Below are 19205 nucleotides of genomic sequence, written 5' to 3'. Positions count from 1 at the left end.
ACACTGTGGCCTTCTGCAAACCAGTGGCCTCCCCCACTGGACCATGAGCTCCTAGAGGACAGGGGCTCCTCTTTAGGTCCCTGTGTCCTGCACAGTGGCGGGAGTGTGATGGGTCTCAATACACATTTGCCAGATAGATGGATGGATGGATGCAGAGATGGAAAAATAGACGGACAGATGGAAAGATGGACAGGTAGATGGATGAATGGAGAGATTGCGGGTGGGAGAGAGAGCTGTACAGACGGATGGATGGAGAGATGGACAGATGGATGGAAAGATGGATAGATGGATGGAGAGATAGATGGTTGATGGATGGATGGAAAGATGGATGAATGGATGGATAATTGCATGACAGGGACTCAGGAGAAACCCAAGGTCCCTGGGTGCATGGGCCTAAGGGCCACCTTGTGTTTCTGTTGCACTGAGACTTGGCATCCTGCAGGGAGAAGGAAACTGGCCCAGAGTTCAAGGTCCTCGCTGTCATGTAAGTCATACAAACTTAGACAAGTCTCCCCCTTCTCAGTGTCACTGCACCTGCACAGTGTGGACAGTCCTCCCTGCCCTGCCAGCTGTGCTGGGTTGTCCCAAGGCTCAGGGGAAATGGCAAATTAGAAATGACCTGCAAAAGGATAAGGGACATTGTCCCCTTGTAAATGGCGTATATGTACGGGCAGACAGATCTGGCCAAAATGCAGAGAGTGCTATAGAGACGTGGGATTGTACACTTGGCTTTCTTTCCCCCCTTTCAAATTTCTTTTAATACAGTTATGATGTTGTTATTTATAACAAAAAGTAAAATTGTGTAAGCATCTCAAGTACTTACAGATGGAAGCTTTTATTATGTTGACCCAAAAAAGTGTTCTTTGGCACTGGAATGCAGGGACAAGACCTATGGGAACAGGGGACGGCCGAGGCAAGGAGGGTGAGCAGAGGCTGTCCTGTGATCAGAGTGCCCAGAACTGGCCAAGGAGCGGCTCCCGCTTACTGAGACCCTGGGACCGTGAAGATTCACTTTGTCCTTGGTCAACTCGACGGAGGACTTTGCTTGCACTGTGTGGCCTAGGCTTACTCGATCCAATACTGTGCCCACTGGGGACTGCATGGCCCTGATGATAGGCATGTGCCAGAAGGGCTCAGGAGGTATCCTGGGCCCAGCGCATGCAGGTGGCTACAACAGTCATAATCACGCACCCATGCGGGGAAAGTGCTCTCACCTCACAAGCACTGTGGCCAGGCTGCCCATGGAGTACACACACCCCAGACACCCGAGAGGCAGCCGCTCACCCAGAAGCACTCAAGGAGCCCATATCCTCAGTGGGGCCTAGGGCGTGCAGTGCTGCCTGATTCCCAGGAGGACTACACTCAGGGAAGGGGGATGCAGGGGAGGGTTACCCAGAATGCACAAGGCTGGACAGGCCCACTGAGAGCCTTGCTTGGACCCTTGATTTTCTAAATGAGAAAGCAGAGTGGGGAGTTCACTGGGTGCATTTATTAAGCACCTACTGTGTGCAAGGCACTGACTCAGGCACTAGATCAGCCTCAGGTGAGCGGATGTGGTCTCTTCCTTGAACCAGCAAGTTAATTCCTTTCAAGACATTATGTCATTGCCCTCACGGTTTGTGCAACCCCGCAGACAAAGAGGAGGTGAGGGGTGATGTTGGATGGACACTTGCAGGAGGGGGAACAGCATGGGGAAGGGCAGGGGCCAACTCGGGGAGTTAGGGGGAGGTGGTGGGAGTTGAGGTGGGGCGGTGGGGGAGGCGTCAGGCAGGGCCAGGCCTGGTGGGGCCTTGGAGGCTGCCATAGGAGTGTCGCCTTCATCCTGAGGGCTGTGGGAAGGGCCCGACGCCAGCAGGATGCAGCTGCCTTCCTGGATTCATAATTTCGAAAGCAGAGCTCTGTAATGGGGGATCAGCCGGCCATGGCCAGCTGGAGCCTTGGCTCTGAGGACACTGCCACCATCCTCTCTAAATATGGAGGCCCAGCAGCCTCTGCCCCCACCCTCCAAGGTATAAACCAATTTCCTTGCCCCGGCCAGGGAGGCGGATGACCTCATTGGACGCTTTCCATCTCTCCCTTTCACAGAGAAATTACAATTTATAATTGGATGAAATCACGCGGGTGTAATAGCAATAAAAGCCGTGCTGGAGCCCGGCATTCACCTCTCCTGTGGGGACTCTGTCCTCATCTTCCCTCCTGTCCAACCCCCGCCTGCCCCTTCCCAGGGAGCTGCACCCCACCTGCCTGCTCACACCTTGAGTGTTTCCCAGACCCTGGCCATTCAGGGGTGATGTCCCGTGGGCTCTTAAACCTTGCTGTTCCTTAACCCTCCTTGCTCCCGAGGAAGCTTGTCCTAAGACCTCCCCACTTCTCCCGTCAACCCGTCAGCCTCCACCTGCCCTCCCCCTGGCCAGCACCTGCCCCACTTCCTACGTGCACTCCCTGCCGGGCTGGGCGCCCAGTGAGTGATGACCCCCGGGTCTGTGCTCTAGATCTGTTACAACGTGCACCCTAAACATCCTTGTTTTTATTTGTGACAGCCTCAGACAACACGCATTTCTCAAACCAGCCACCTTCGGCCCTACAAAGAAAAGGGCCCAGATGCAGCCGAGCCCATCTGGATCCAATTTCAAACCAGAGCTAACACTCTCAGATGTGTAATAAAAGCCCTTTTCCAAAGAGGGGCTCCTGCAGGGGGAACATGGACACCAGGGCGCTGTGGGCCTTCGACGCGCCATGCTAACGAGAGGCGATCCAGGGCACTGTGGGCCTTCGACACGCCATGCTAACGAGAGGCGACCCAGAGGGCCCAGGTTGTTTCGGATCCTGAGGAACAGCCAACCCTGCTCCCAGGTCTCTGGGGAAGGGGAAGGTGGCCGTGGAGGGCAGCCGGGCTGTGAAGCACTGACCCCGGCCTTGGTGGGGAGGCCAGGGATCCAGCTTCCTCGTTTCCCTGATGCTCCTGCTTCCCACGGTGGGGAAAGGCAGCACTTGTTCTGGAAGCCGAGGCCATGGTGGCCCAGTTGGATCCTTTGAATGACATATAGCAAGAGGAGCAGGTGCTGGGGGAAGCAGAGCCGGCTCTGGGCCAGGCGGGCGGCCCCTGCATGGCCGGGAGCTCTCAGAACTTCGTTTTTCTCTTCCCGGTCCTCCCACCCCCAGGAAAAGGGAAAGCAGGGAGCTGCGAGGAAGGGTGCTCGGGATGGCCTGCTGTTTGTTATCTGGATTTGGAAAGAGAAGGGAGAGATCCCAGATCATGGGAAAGCGGCGTTCAAGAAAACAGGTTCCTGGGCTTCCCTGGTGGCGCAGTGGTTGAGATGCAGGGGACGCGGGTTCGTGCCCGGGTCCGGGAAGATCCCACATGCCGCGGAGCGGCTGGGCCCGTGAGCCACGGCCGCTGAGCCTGCGCGTCCGGAGCCTGTGCTCCACAGTGGGAGAGGCCGCAACAGTGAGAGGCCCCCGTACTGCAAAAAAAAACAAAAACAAACAAACAAACAAAAAACCAGGCTCCTGACAGAGGGGAGGAGAGGGGGCTGCAGCCCAGGCTGCCGGTCCCCGTGCGGCTCCTAATTTCCCTGGGCTTAATCACTTGTATTGCTTTTTGGCAGGTGAGGAGGCAGGGAGTGGGTGAGAAGGACTCTTCTTTGGACGGACGAGACCAGGGCTGAAGCAGGAATAACCGTCCCTCCATCTCCCCAGCAAGAAAGCCTTCCTACAAACAGGATCTGCCAGGCAAGACTGAGTGCCCCCCCCACCCCGCCCAAACATCTTCCCAAGGAGGGGCATGTGGGGCCTGACAGCTCAGCAGCGCATGTCAGCAGCTCCAGCCCCGCGGTGAACATCTGAACTCCTCAGCGGGGTAATGGACCCCCGCCTTCCCCCGGAGACACAGCCTGAGTGGCAGGAATACCGATTCTTTGGAGAGTGACTCCCTCTCAGCTCTGTCACGCAAGAACGCTCTCTGCACCAGAGCCCATTCTGCCAAGTGACTTAAAGGGATTAAAAACAAAACAAAAGAAAACTTGGTAAAGAAAAAGGGGTAAAAGCCAGGCAGAAGCCTTTCAGAAGAGGTGGCGGCCAACAGACAAAAGGGCGGAAGTTGAAAGAGGGCAGGGAGGCCACCCTCCCCAAGGATGGGCGCCCGGCCCTAGGGCATGCCTGAAGAGCAGGGGCCCAGAACACCCTCAGGTCGCGCACGGGAGCCCCGGGGCTGCGGGGGACACCCCTGCAGGCCCCTCACGCAAACCCCTCATTCCAGGAGGAGAAGCCAGCAGTGCCGGCAGCCTAGGGCGCAGGAGATGCTGCGCCTGATCCGCAGCCACGTCTGAACACGAGGAGCCCAGCCGAGCGAAGCACAGGGTCTCCTCCCTGAGCCCCGGGCACCCCCAGCACCACCCAACACCCCAGGTCTGTGGTCTGCACCCTGAGTGCCAAGGCTGGTGGGCTGCAATGTAAGCACGGCCCAGGCCCACCTCGACGGAAGCGCAGCGCCCAGAGCTGCAGGCTGCCAGGCTGCAGCGAAGGAGGTAAGGCGGATGCAGAGGGGCTCCGGTGGCCCGGGAAGGCCCAGGGGCTCCTCGTGCCCAGAGAGGGCACAGGACACATGGGGCCTGTCCTCTTCGGGCTGGGTTGGAGATCTGCAGCTCCACCCCACCGACCCCACACATGCAGCTGAAGCAACTGGTGGCATCTGCTTGCCAGGGGAGGGGTCCTTTGCTACCTGGTGGCCCCTGTGCTGCTGGGCTCTGCCCCAGGGTGGGTGGACCCAGGATGTAAGGGAGTGACCTCTCCTGGAGGAAACTCCCGCCCCTCCCAGCCGTTGCCCCTTGGGGGAGGTCTCACTTTGAGCCCTTCTGAGTTCTGACCAGAGGGGGCAGCCGTGAGGCCTTGGAGAGGCAGGACCTTTGGTGAACTAGCCACTGGCCATGGCACCTGCTGCCCTCCAACTGGAGAGGGTCCACAAGTCCCCTCCATCCAAGGCCTTCCCCTGCCCTGGCCAGGAGAAACCAGGGTGGGGTTGATCCAAAGCCACCATCCAAGGCCTTGCACCTGCCGGCCCTTAGGCATCATCTGCTCTGGCCTCCAGTTCAGCCCTTTTGTTGGTGAGAGTGGCTCGATGGGGCCCAGAGATGGCCGGTTATTGCCCTAAGGTCACACAGCGGGCGGTGGCAGCGGTGGCGTGGTCTGGCTAGGTTTGTGGGGGTGTGGGGGGGACTTACTTCTTCTGGCTTCCCAGAGGGCAGGAGGGAGGGTTCATGCCTCCCCAAACACAAATCCCAGAAACCCCAGGCCACCTCTATCGGCAGCGCCCTGGGCAGGGCAGGGAAGCCCCAATTCATTACCAAGATGGAAAATGACAATTCCCCGCACTCTTCCCCAGTAGAGGGGCTGATTTATGACGGCGCCAGGGCCTGGGACATTTGTCAGCGCCGCACTGCACGCACGCCGTCTGAGGGGGCATTAATAGCCGTGTTATTAGCCACCAGCGTGAAAGATGCCCTGCGGATCGGCTATTTACTGTTATTTATTATAACGGCGCACCAGCCCGGCAGCGGGGCCGTGAGGCGGCGTGAGCTCGCTGGAGCCCGAGCTCGGCCCCTGCCCAGCCGGCCTCCCTTCCTCCATCCTTACCTACCGCCCCGTCACTTGCTCCTATTCTCCTCCCATCTCCTAGGAGAGACTGGTGGGTAATTCCTGGGGCTGAGGCCAAGCCAGAGGCGGGCAGCAGCAGGCCTGCACCCCAGATATTTATGAGGCATCTGCTCAGTGCTGGGCTCTGCCTCTGCTGAGCTTCCCTCCATCCCAAGCTTCCCTCCATCCCGAGGCAGGAAAACAGAGACCAGCTTACTGCGCTCTGGGGCCAGACAGAGGTTGGTTAGCGCCCTGGCCCTCCAACTGTGAGCAGTGTGACCTCGGGGAGTCCCTTCCCTCCCCTGAGTGTGCTCCCCTTTGTGCGCTGGGGACACAGGCTCCGCAGGGCTGTGGCCAGCTGGAAAGGAGAGGCGTTTGTGTGGCGCTGAGCACGCAGCAGGGGCTCAGCCTTGCCAGCTACTGCTACTAGTGGACTGACCCCACAGGGCTAGAGGGGTCTGCAGACCTGCTGGTGGGTAGCCCCCATTAGATCCTGCTTGAGTTGGACACTGTCCACCATCATCCTCTCCATGCCAACCCTTTGGGAAAGGGTTTGAGAGTTCAGTGCCAGGGCCAGAGGAGGTAGGCAAGGGAGAGGGCTGTTCATGGCTGCTAGAGGGTTCTCTCTGCCCTGGAGCCATCCCTTCTCCTCTCTGGGCCTCAGTTTCTCCAGGGTCCTCTACCTCCCTGATTCCAGGGTCCTGAGGGTGAGTTCCACGCTTGTGCGTATCTGCGGGGGTGGGAGGGAAGGGGCGATCTCTAAGAAAGTGGGGCCAGCCTCTGCGCCTGGAAGCAGACCTGCAGTTGGATAGGACCTGGTTGGCCAACCGATGTCAGAGCAGACGAGAGGAGACAGCCAGGGGTTTTCCCTGGGTTTGCTCCCTCAGGACCTGGGGTGGCCCCACCAGGCAGCTGAGGAGGGCAGGTAAGACACCTGGGAAAGGAAAGCCTGGGTCTCCGTCCAGCTCCTCCACCACCTGCTGCACAATTCAGACCTACCCCTTTGCCTCTTTGGGAGGCCGTGGTGAGGGCACCTGTCACTATTACCTCCCAGCGTGGGGCTGACAGAGGGCCAGCCTCCCTCTTCTCTCCCACTGCCCTGTCCTGGCTTTCAGATTCTGGGGCCTCCCTTTTGGCATCCTCTCATTCATTCATACATTCATGCAACAGGTGTTTATGAACACCTCTGATGCCAGGCTCTATACTAGGCCAGTGAACAAGATAGAACATGTTCTGACTCGTAGAAGTTTACATCCTAGTGGGAGGGCTTGACAATCAACTTGTGATAAACAACTGGGGGAGGGGAGGGATCGCCCCAAGAACAGGGCCTGCATGTGGGGGATGCCACACAGCTCCTAGGGGGAGCCCCAGCCACACCCAAGCCTCTGTCTTATGATCAATGAGCATCACCATTCCCAGTCTTTCCTGATCACCCGGCTCCTGTCCCAGCCCCTGGCTGTCAGGATCCTGCTGGCTGCTGAGAAACCCAGCAGTGCAGAGCTAGGGCCCCTGCCCTGTTTTCTGGGCTGCCCCCCACCCGGAATAACAGCCCTTAGGCCCTCCTCTTACCTTCTGAAAAACTCCTGACCTTTCCTTTTTCCTTCCCAGAAGGAATTAAGCCTAGTCTAGGCAGCTTTACTAAAAATGCACACAGACAGACAGAAATATAGGTGCAGGAACATCTTATTAAATAATACAGAGAAAGAAAGAAACAAAATTACATGTGTCTCCCTTCATCCCCCCCAACCCCTCCTGGCCCTGAATAGTTTAATATTGAACACTGTTATCAATATAATTAACCTCCTAAGACACAATTTTAAAGTGTTGTTTTTTAAAGCAATTTGCATTCTCTGAAGTTCAGGACATCCCGCCACCCGGCACAGCCCAGACGGCCTACGCGGTGAGGTGAACTCCAGGTACATTTTTAGTGGATTTGCGTACCTGTCTGTAATTACCGCCAGTGATAACAGCTGATGCATAATGCATGCGGCATGAAATTAGAAAAATAATTAACTTTAGGTTTTAAAAGAATCCCACCCCCTTCCCCCACGCACTACAAGTTCTCAATGGTGCCAGTAGCCGAGATCAGGAGCAAAGTTGTGCCACGCAGGGTTGGAAGGGTCTTGAGGTCATGGCATCCTGCCTGAAGACGGGGCCTCCAGTGGGCCTAGACCGGGCTGGGCAGAAGCAGGCCTGGGGCTTCTGCCTGAACGAGGGTGGGCTCGGAAAAGCCCCACTCACACAAAAGTCGCAAGTCCCCCTCCTGCCTGCAGTTCCCATCTCCTGGACCTGCAGCAGGCCCTCTGCTCAACACCCAGGGCAGTAGATAGTTTATGGTCCCATTTTACAGATGAAGGCCTGAGACCCAAGGCCACTCTTGGTTTGTGGAGCAGCAGAACTGATCCCAGGCAGGCCTTCTCAGGGAAGGCCCCTGAGGGCTGGCCCCCCTGCCTCTAGGCCCTCTTCCCTCCATGTTGCTTGTAGCTGAGCCCTGAGAGATAGCATCAGCTGGTGGAGGAGAAAAATGCGGGGTCCCTCATTGCTTTAAACAAAGGTTTGCTGAGGACCCATCACAGGTATGGAGGTGAGCCTGCTCTGGTGGAGCTCTCAGCCCGGTGGGGAGGTTACTGCTTCCCATGGGGCAGGGGTCCTCCTGGAGCTGAGAAACTGCTTCCGCCCCCAGTCTGCCCTGCACACCTCACTCCTGCCTCAGGCCCTGCTCTGCCAGTAAGGACCCGAGGGCCTGGCAAGGTTTAGGGAAAACACAATGAGTTCTTCTTGCTGAAGGGAGGGACTGGGAGGGTGCAGAGAAAGGGGGGGGAGGGGCTTCCCTCTGTCTGAGCTGGGGCCCCCTCGCCCACTCGTGTCTGCCCTCCCTCTTTCTGAAGTTCAGCCTAGACAGGTGGGTGGCCGCCCTGAGTGGGTCACAGGAGGACCTTGGGGTCCCTCCCAGGCACAGGGTGGGGCAGCCCTTCCTTCCCAAACCTCCAGGCCTGTGCCGGGCGCTTCACACAACCCCTCCCTTGTCATCTTCCCAGAAGAGTGGGGTTCTCAGCAACACGTTACAGATGAGGAAACTGAGGCCACACAGCTGAGGACTGGTGAGGTCAGATTCAAACCTAGCCCTGGTGTCCTCTCCCCGCTTCTAGTCTACACGCCTCCTTCTCGGGGTCAGTGCCACCTGGAATTCTCTGATTCCCATAGTGGGCACGGAGACTGTACCTGGTACTTCGGAGGTCGCAGCATCAGGACATCCTCACATGAGCTGCCTTCATTGGCAAACGGGGAGGAAGGCCAGGACTGGGAGGCAGGGGGAGGCCTATCCAGACTTCCCTCTACTGCCTGGGATGCCCAGCTCCCTCCTGCCACATGCCCCCACCCCTGCTCAGCCCCTGGTGCGTCATGTCTAACTGTGGCGGTAGATGCCCTCTCCTATCCAGCGTGCCAGGGCCTGTGCTGGGGTCCTGCAGCTGCCCCCCTGCCCTCACTCTGACTCCCCAAGAAGACCCCCCCAGAGGGCCGTGGGTCTCTGGCAGTCCCAGCTTGATGGGGTTTGGAAAAGACAACGGGGCAGAGCGCCAGGAGGCCAGGCGTCTCCAACAGGGAGGCGCCTCCATCCGGTTGGCAGGTACTTACAGATATTACTCAGGTCCGACTACCACCAGTCAACTGGGTATGGGAAGCAGAGCCAGACACAACTTGGGAGGCTTCATGGAGGGGGCGTCCAAGCTGAGGCCTGGGGGGTGAGCAGAAGCTGGCCTGGCAAAGCTTGAGTGGGGAAGGTGTGTTGGTGTTCAAGAAGCAGGAACAGCACGTGCAAAGGCCCAGAGGCAGCACAAGGGAGAGCAGGCTTAGGGTCAGTGTTTCTACCCTAGCTTGGGGGGACAGGGCTGAGGATGCAGTTTGAGGTTGGGGAGACCCAGCATCACAGCAATGACAGGGAGTCCCTGCCAGGAAGCAGCTTGGCCTACAGCCTCCCAGTCTACCCTGGAGGCACAGCAGGGGCAGGGGAGTAAAGAAAGGGCCTCTGGATTGCAGAGGAGAGAGACAAGCAGTTAACACAGAGGCTAGACTGGTATGCCTGGAGCAGTCAGAGAATTACAGCAGCTTTTAAACCTCATGCACTTACAAGGGTGTACTTTGCAGGTATTACCTCACTGAATGCTCAGTAGTGAGCTCCCCTCTAAGGGGAACTTGACGGCTACATTTATAGATAAGGAAACTAAAGCTCAGAAAGGACAAGTAACTTGCTCAGGATCTCACAGCCAGGAAGAGGGAGAGAGGCAGTGCTCGAACCCAGGTGTCTCTGTCCTAGATGCCAGGAGCTAGCGACTGATAGAAAATGCCAAGAATGACGCCCCAGGTCACCTCTCAGCTAATGGGGGTCTGGATACCTCTAGTCTGAGCCATCTCACTGCTCCCCCCCCCCCACTTCCATCGCACGCCAAGGATCCGGCTGTCAGTCATGGAGCTGGCAGGTCATAACTCACACCACGCTGAAGTCTGAGGGATTCTCGCAACAATGAAAAGTAAAAGACGGGCGATTTACCGGGTTTCATCTGATGGCCACATAAACCATCAAACACAAAACAAGGGAATAAAAGGGCCTCGTGGCACCCGGGCAATTAAAGGGCTCCTCAGGCAAGGCACGCTGTCTTCCTGCCCACCCCAGGCCCTCCCTGCCTTCCTGGAGCCAGGGCTCGGCATCGGGAGGCCTTGGGAAAGGGGGTGGCAGGGGAGACTCGGCCAAGATGGATGAGGGCCGCAGACGGGGGAAGAGAAAGGCCTTGGGTCCCTGCCTCCCAAATGCTTCTTGGTTATCCATCAGGCATCTCTGAAGGGTGTAATTTAGACTCTATTATGATGCCGGGGCATCTGGAGGCTGAGGGCTATGGCCATGAGCTGAGCGGGCACCGGGGACTGATGTTCATGCCAGAGAAGGCGGTCTGGCCTCGCCTTTGGCCTTAACAAGTCTACCCCCTGCTCAGGGCACTGCTCCGGAATCTGTGAGCCCAGGGTCCAACAGCATCCCTTGCGCCAGGACTCAGAGGAGGGTGTGCGTCCTCTGGCCAGATGCTGGGGGCCTGGGCAGAGGTGCTCCTGGGCTCAGACCTGACCCCTGAGACCGAGGCAAGGTGGCCTTGAGAAGGCCTGAGCCTTCCTGTCCCCAGCACCTGCCCTGGCCCTGCCTCTTTGCTCATAAGCATTCTGAGACAGGACCTCCAGGCTCCATAACCTTCATGGCTCTGGCTTTGTGCAGAGGAAGGGAGAGATGTGCAGCTGGAAACCTGGGCTGGCTGTGACCTTGAATGGGCCCCTCACCTCTCTGAGCCTCAGGCTGCTCAGCTGTAAAATGGGACCGAGGACCTGTGTGCATGTGACAGGTGGATGCAGATACAAACATGTGCCTGTGAGGGCGCTGGGCAGGGCCTGGCCAGAGGGTTGCCCCTTATGCCTGGGTTTATCCCTGTCCAAACCCACTGAGAGCCGGGAACACATGTGAGGGAAGCAAAGACCAACTCCAAGTCCCAAGGGGCAGGGGTGTGAGTGGGGTCATGACCCATAGACTAGGGACAACCTCCAAAGAAGCATCAGGAGTAAGTAGGTAAATGTCCTCAGGCCCTCAGGCCAGCTGCGGCGGCTGGGAGGGGGCTTGAGCTGGCTTCGGAGGCCCAGAGTGTTGGTCACAGTCTCCCCAGTCCCCCTTCCTCCCAGCTTCCCTCGGGACCTCATCCCCCTCTGGCTCCTTGCGCAGACCCCGTGCACCCTTCCCCCTCACCCTCACTTGCTTCCAGCCAGGTGTCCTCGGCTGGCCCTCCACCTGCCTTCGGTCCACCTCATGGATAAAGCTTCATTCCGCTAACAGGCCCTGAGCAGAGTTAGTGCGTTAGCCACGGGCAAAGCCTGAGCTCCCTCCAGAAGGCCTTGGAGCTGCCGGCAGCCTGGGCAAAGGCCCCTGTAATGCAAATAGGGCAAGAGTTGAGGGGTCGGCAGGGAGCAGGGCAGAGGCATTCGCGCCTTGCCTGGCACCTCAGCCGCCTCCCTTCTATCCTTGGGTGGTCACTGATGGCAAGCCACACCAGGCCTACACAACCCACAGTCCCTGCCCTCAAGCACCCGAAATTTAGTCAGGGACCTTAAGACACTAGTCACTAAATAGTGCAACCTTCAGCCCACAGAGATGGGCACGAGATGCAGCACCACAAGCCTAGTGGTCAAGATCCTGGCTTAGGTTTCTCTTCACCACTTATCAAGTGTCTCGAGCAAGTTAACCCCTCCGAGCTTCAGTTTTTCCATCTGTTAAATGGGAATAAAAAGGGCACTGACCTGACATTTGCTGGAAGGATTAAATGGCTTAAATATTCATAAAATTCTAGGTGAGACCTTTATTATAGTGTGAGCTACCATCCCACTAGAATAGAATCCCAAGTGGCTAAAACACAGGTTGGCACATGGTAGGTGCTCAATAAAGACATGTTGAATGGCTGGATGGACAGATGCATGGATGGATAAGTGAGTGGGTGGGTGGATGGATGGATGGATGGATGGGTGAGTGGGTGGATGGGTGAGTAGATGGATGGATAGATAGGTAAATAGGTGAGAGGGTGGGTGGATGAGTGGATGGATGGATGGATGAATGGATGATGGAAGGATGGATGGATGAGTGGGTAGATAGATGTATAGCTGGGTGGATGATAGATGGATGGGTAAATAGGTGGATGGGTGGATAAGATGGGTGGATGGATGGACAGATTGATGGATGGAGCAGAGGGAAGCTCTATATGGCATGAGGAAGACCTAGCAGAGGAGGAGACGTTTGAGCATGCTCCTGAAGGGTGATGAGCAGTTTGCTAGACGGAGGGGAGCAGTCCAGGAACAGAGAGGGACAGAAGGAAGAAGGGTTTGACATGGTTGAGAAATGGAGACACAGGGTCCCTGGGTCATGGGAGTGAGGGCCCCACCATCTCATTCAGTGAGTGGGTCCCAATTCTGCTCTGCACACCGGGGCTGCCCTCCAGGCTGCGGCCTCAGCTCAGGCTCCCAGAGGCCACTGTGTCTCACACTGAAAAGCGTTTGTGAACCTGGAGTTATAAAGCAGACCTTTGCCGGCTGCATGAACACCACTTCCCCACTGAGGTTGAAAGATAATTTCTCTTTAATTGATTTTTTTTTACCACTATGAACAGTAATGTGAGAAAAATCTACACTGCAATTTTTCCATTTGTGAAAACCAGAATTACACCTTGCAGACAATTCCCTCAGAGTGTGGACCCCTCCCTCCTTTTATTTGTTTCATGTCTTTAAATGCAAGAAAACAGATATATATTTTTTTCATAATAGCTGAAAATTTCGTGATTTAGGAAGGGGGCAAAGTATGGAATAATTTCTTGCATTACATGGAACACAGTAGGAAGGGCACCGCTGATAGAAAGAGATTTCTGTAGAGCCATGGGAAAGCAGTTCTGTTGACACCTCATTTTTCTGTCTATAAGATGCACAAGTGACAAACAGGACATGTTGTTTTAACACCAGACGATGAAGCGCCCCACTTTCCCCTGCTCGCCAGCGAGGACACCGGCAGATTCTTTTCGCAGGTTCTAGTGACGCCCCTCCCCCACCTCGAGCTCACAGGCCTCGCAGAAACAAGCTTTCCCTTCGGTCCCTGGTTCCAAGCCAGAGAGGGATACGAGATCCCTGTTCCAATGAGAAACGGTGGCTCTAAATCCATCCCATCAACACTGAGCAGCCACTTGCAGCATCAGCCACAAAGACTGGCTTGGTGTGGGTCCTGCAAGGAGACTGAAACTGCAGCCCGGCTCCCGGTAAATTAACGTCACGAGGTCACAGTCCAGGAGGGCCAAGGCCACAGCTGTCTTGTTCACGGGCAGCATCTTTGCTCCCGCTGAGATTAACGTTAGCCAAGGTCATTAGAGGCTGACCTCAGCCCGAGCTATCACCTGTGATGTAAACTTGACATTTGGAAGGGCCACGGGGCATGCACCTCGAGGCCTGACCTCTGCCCCGTGGCCTCGACTGCAGCCACCCCTCAGCGGCAGGTGGGTGGACACCCAACTCGCTCTCACCGCACATGTCTTGTGCTCCTTGCAGGTGTAGAGGCTGCAAGTCAAGCAGGGCCTGGCTCCCCCAGCCGTCCACCATGGTGGTGGCACACCCCACTGCCACCGCCACCACCACGCCCACTGCCACCGTCACGGCCACCGTCGTGATGACCACAGCCACCATGGACCTGCGGGACTGGCTTTTCCTCTGCTATGGGCTCATCGCCTTCCTGACGGAGGTCATCGACAGCACCACGTGCCCCTCCGTGTGCCGCTGCGACAACGGCTTCATCTACTGCAACGACCGGGGGCTCACCTCCATCCCCGCCGACATCCCTGACGACGCCACCACCCTCTACCTGCAGAACAACCAGATCAACAATGCCGGCATCCCCGAGGACCTCAAGACCAAGGTCAACGTGCAGGTCATCTACCTATACGAGAACGACCTGGATGAGTTCCCTGTGAACCTGCCCCGCTCCCTGCGGGAGCTGCACCTGCAGGACAACAACGTGCGCACCATCGCCCGGGACTCGCTGGCCCGCATCCCGCTGCTGGAGAAGCTGCACCTGGATGACAACTCCGTGTCCACCGTCAGCATAGAGGAGGACGCCTTCGCCGACAGCAAGCAGCTCAAGCTGCTCTTCCTGAGCCGGAACCACCTGAGCAGCATCCCCTCGGGGCTGCCCCGCACGCTGGAGGAGCTGCGGCTGGATGACAACCGTATCTCCACCATCCCGCTGCACGCCTTCAAGGGCCTCAGCAGCCTGCGGCGCCTGGTGCTAGACGGCAACCTGCTGGCCAACCAGCGCATCGCCGACGACACCTTCAGCCGCCTGCAGAACCTGACCGAGCTCTCGCTGGTGCGCAACTCGCTGGCTGCCCCGCCCCTCAACCTGCCCAGTGCCCGCCTGCAGAAGCTCTACCTGCAGGACAACGCCATCAGCCACGTGCCCTACAACACGCTGGCCAAGATGCGTGAGCTGGAACGCCTGGACCTGTCCAACAACAACCTGACCACGCTGCCCCGCGGCCTGTTCGATGACCTGCAGAACCTGGCCCAGCTGCTGCTCCGGAACAACCCCTGGTTCTGCGGCTGTAACCTCCTGTGGCTGCGGGACTGGGTGAAGGCACGGGCGGCCGTGGTCAACGTGCGAGGCCTCATGTGCCAGGGCCCCGAGAAGGTCCGGGGCATGGCCATCAAGGACATCACCAGCGAGATGGACGAATGTTTCGAGGCGGGGGTGCAGGGCGGAGCGGCCAACGCCGCCGCCAAGACCACGGCCAGTGACCACACCTCTGCCACCACGCCCCAGGGCTCACTCTTCACCCTCAAGGCTAAGAGGCCGGGGCTGCGCCTCCCTGACTCCAGCCTCGACTACCCCATGGCCACAGGCGATAGTGCCAAGACCCTGGTCATCCACGTGAAGCCCCTGACGGCCGACTCCATCCGCATCACGTGGAAGGCCACGCTCCCCGCCTCCTCCTTCCGGCTCAGCTGGCTGCGCCTGGGCCACAGCCCAGCCGTGGGCTCCATCACGGAGACTCTGGTGCAGGGGGACAAGACAGAGTACCTGCTGACGGCCCTGGAGCCCAAGTCCACCTATATCATCTGCATGGTCACCATGGAGACCGGCAACACCTATGTGGCCGACGAGACGCCTGTGTGTGCCAAGGCGGAGACGGCCGACAGCTACGGCCCCACCACCACATTCAACCAGGAGCAGAACGCCGACCCCATGGCGGGCCTGCCCGTGGCGGGCATCATCGGTGGCGCCGTGGCCCTCGTCTTCCTCTTCCTGGTCCTGGGGGCCATCTGCTGCTACGTGCACCGGGCCAGCGAGCTGCTGACCCAGGAGCGGGCCTACAACCGCGGCACCCGGAAAAAGGACGACTATCTGGAGTCGGGGACCAAGAAGGATAACTCCATCCTGGAAATCCGCGGCCCCGGGCTGCAGATGCTGCCCGTCAACCCTTACCACAGCAAGGACGAGTACGTGCTCCACACCATCTTCCCCTCCAACGGCAGCAGCCTCTGCAAGGGCACGCACACCATCGGCTACGGTGCCACACGGGGCTACCGGGACGGCGGCATCCCTGACATAGACTACTCCTACACATGATGCCAGCACCCGGCTCCTGCCTCCTCCTGGTGTGGCGACTGTGTGGCCTTGACCAGCCTGCTGCCATCTGACAGAACAAGGAAAAGAAATTCCATGATGACTTTCCCATCAGAAAGCAGAGTTTGGGGAGGGTTGACAATTTCGTAGAACACAACAGTGAAAAAAATAATTTTTTTTAAAGAATAGAAGGCAGGAGGGGGATTTGACATTGATGAAGACATAATTTATACCAAATTATGCCAGGTGGGGAGGAAAAGACTAAAAATAATATCGCAGGAAGGGTTGGGTTGGGGCTTTTATTTTTCCTGAACTGGAAAGATACTACCTGTGCTCCGTCTGTGTACGCCTCATGCTCTGTGCAGGGCCGTCACAAAGGAACCATTAGAAAAGCAGCCAACACGCGCAGCCCCCATGCAGCTCTCGCTGCCGGCTGCTCACTGGCGACGACACGATGGAAGGTCCTCAGGCTCCTCACAAAGGAGAGGGGAAGAAAAGATGTTTTGCTGTGGAGATATTGTCCTGGTTCTTTCCATGCCATTTCCCTCACAGATTTGCAGAAATAGCGCGTCTTTCACTGCATTCTTTGAACGACGATGTAGCTGATTAAAAAACAAACTTTCTTTTTCCTATACTGAAGCCCTCCTCAATTCCATGCACCATAGTCCATGGAAGCACCAGGGAAGCTGTGGCTGTTCCAGCGCTTGGAGGTGCATCTATCTACCTGTTTATCTTTATGTCGTGTATCTATCTACAGATGGGTAGATAGAACCACATATACAGTCCTTACAGTACTTCTTGGGTCAGTTCGTACAATTTCTTGAGACAATAGAGTCACGAAAATGTTGCTTTCTCCTAGAAATCATTGAGTAAGTAGACAAAGTGTGTTGGGGATGGGAGTGGGGTGGGGGATAATGCTGTTCCTAAAGGCGGAGGCGTGTCTGTCCTGGCTGGGTGGCTGGGAGACCCTGGGCAAGGGGTGTTTTCAGTTCAGTCAGTCCTATCTCAGGTTGGCCAGGGCTGGGCCAAGCTCCTTTCGGATACAGAGAAGAGCTTTCTTTGACTTCCAGTGTCCTCACCTCTCTCCCCCTACACCCCCACAAATGCAATCACCTCAGCAGCTACTTCCTGAGCATTTACTCTGTGCAAAGTGCTTCCTCCAGAGACAGGTAATTGGTGCAGAGACTTTTTTTTTTTTTTTAATATCAGCTGATTAGACCTAATGGTTTCCATGGCTGCTCAAACAAAGCCCAGAAAAAGACATGAAAATTCTCAGAAAAGCCCTAGGAGACAGCACGCCCCCCAACCCCAGAATGCAGAACACCACACTGTGCCCACCCCTGGGATGCCGCTCTGAAGAGGGAAGACCAGATCTCTCTAAAAATGCCAGCCTCCAAAAGGGTAGTGACTGGAGCCCTCAGAAGAGCTAAGATCTTTTTTTTCCTCCCTCTGGAATCAATGTTGCCATCGTTTATCAACTGACAGTGCTGTTTGGTGAGCCATGAGATTAAAAGGATGATGAAATAATGACAGCAAATCTGGAAAGAAGAGAGGAGTGGTGCCTGGGGTTCTGATATCTCCCACATTCCAGCACTCGGGGAACTCGGGTCACCGTCTGTCAAGGTGCCAGTTGTCCTGCGCCCAGGAAGGGCGATGTCAAAGGAGAGACGCTGTTCTGAGGGCAGGGAGGATGAGAAGGGGTCCAGCTCCTGGCCGTGGTGTTTTCAGAAGGCCTTGCCTGCTTTGACAAAAGCCAAAGAAAGGAAGAGAAAGATGAACAGCAGTCACAGGGCTGCTGTGACAGGCCCGGGGTCCAGCCATTTGCTGGACCTGAAAAGATGCTGCTGGCCCCTCAGTGAAGAGGCTGGGCTTGAAAGAAATGGACACAACAACTGCGTGAGCGAGGTGGAGAAGAGGCGCGGCTCTCATTGCCAGGCTGGATGGATGGTCTCACCAAGGGGGGAACCCCAATCCCCAGCTGCAGGGAGAGGCCGAGGGTCATGGACACATTTCATTCTAGACTCAAGCTTTTTCCCTTTTCCCACCTGAAGCATTTTCTCATACAATGAGGTCAGGAGAGAAATGTTTCCAAGGCTGGGACCATGTTCCCAAGGCTGGGACTGTGTAAAGGTCACATCCGTGTAAAGTTCGCCCTCCCTTTGGCACCCCCCAGACACAGGCGCATCCCCCGCGGCCCAGGCAGGAGCAGAAGGGCCTCACTAGCAGCCTCCAGGAGGACAGGGTGCACAAGGGTGTGGGGCACTGGCTGGGGGTCAGAAGTTCAAGGTCTCTGCTGGTTCTGAAATGCAGTTTCCTTCCCAAGGCACCACCCCTGTCTTTGGCCAGTGTTCCAGGAAAATCGGTCCCAGCCTCCCCACTTCCAACCCCCAACCCCTGCTGCCAACATGCTTGGTCCCCTGCTCTCACTCTTCATCCTCCTTTCTCTTCTCCCGGAGCCAGGCGGGAGGTCAGATCATCCCCTTAGAGGCTAAGAAGGCATTTGGGGAACAGCAGGTGGCCCTATACAGGGAGGGCTACAGGGGAGACCTTGCAGCTCTGAGAGCCTGCCTGTGCCAGCAGCGCCCTCCAGGCCAGGCCTGGGTGATGAACTTTCCTGCCCCGTAGCACAAAGCAGGCCCAGGCCTGCCTGGGCCTGAGGACACATCAGTCTCCTGCTCCCGCCTCTTGTACTAATGGGGCTTGGGCCCCAACTCACACCAGGGGGAAACCTGGCCCTGCCTGCCTTGCCGCAGGCATCCTCCTGCTAGTGTAGGTGCTGAAGATAGTGGAGACTCAGCCCAGCCAGGGCCCGGGGGCCCCCCTCTCATCTTTTCTGCCCTCAGCATCCCAACATCTTTCCAGCATCCTTTCTAAGAACAAGCTTCCAACTGTCTGCTGTCTCACGGCCCCCCAAGCCAGGGATGGGGCCTGAAGCTAGGTCCGCTCTGAAACCCCATCCCTTCCTGGTCCAGCCCCTCTGAGCCAGCCATGCAACATAATGAGAGAGGATGTTCCAGGGCACCCAGCCTCCTCCACCCCCTAGAAGCACGTGAGGACACAGGGCTTGGGCCACCACTTCTGTCTAGAATCTCCCTCCTGTGGGCGGCCGACCTGACCCTTGCAGCCTCTAACTAGCCAGAACAACCTCATTGACCTCAGCGTTGATGAGTGTATTTTGTGGCATTTGAGGCAGGTTTCAAGTCAAAAAAAAAAAAAATCCTGACACTTCTTTGGTTAAGTGGTTTACCCTTTGTGGTAATTAGATGTAGTGATTGGAATCTCTTTTCTATTACATGGCAATTTTCCTTTAAATTTCCCCTGAAAAAAAAAAAAAGGAAAGAAGGCAGCAGGGCCAGGCGAGCCATTTGCATTTTGCGAATGAGGCCTCTTGTAA

The 19205-nt window shown here is 56.9% G+C and overlaps 2 protein-coding genes across 4 annotated transcripts in view; one reads left to right on the top strand and one right to left on the bottom strand.

Annotated features, from left to right (window-relative positions):
* The window catches only part of MACROD1 (mono-ADP ribosylhydrolase 1), a 152405-nt gene that overhangs the window by 95101 nt on the left and 38099 nt on the right, over positions 1–19205 (bottom strand). The gene's annotated exons all lie outside the window — the stretch shown is intronic.
* Positions 3615–19153, top strand: FLRT1 (fibronectin leucine rich transmembrane protein 1). The gene is made up of 2 exons (XM_004264270.4): positions 3615–4526; positions 13741–19153. Exon 2 carries the CDS (start codon positions 13790–13792, stop codon positions 15812–15814), a length of 2025 nt encoding a protein of 674 aa, XP_004264318.3. The 5' UTR covers positions 3615–4526; positions 13741–13789; the 3' UTR covers positions 15815–19153.

Source organism: Orcinus orca, chromosome 8 (genome assembly GCF_937001465.1).
Source record: "Orcinus orca chromosome 8, mOrcOrc1.1, whole genome shotgun sequence".
Lineage (NCBI taxonomy): Eukaryota > Metazoa > Chordata > Mammalia > Artiodactyla > Delphinidae > Orcinus > Orcinus orca.
Note: the sequence above shows the minus strand (reverse complement) of the source record. Positions and strands in the feature narration are given on the sequence as shown.

Coding starts and splice junctions, on each gene's coding strand:
- FLRT1 (XM_004264270.4), top strand. CDS start 13,790: ATGGTGGTGGCACACCCCACTGCCACCGCCACCACCACGCCCACTGCC.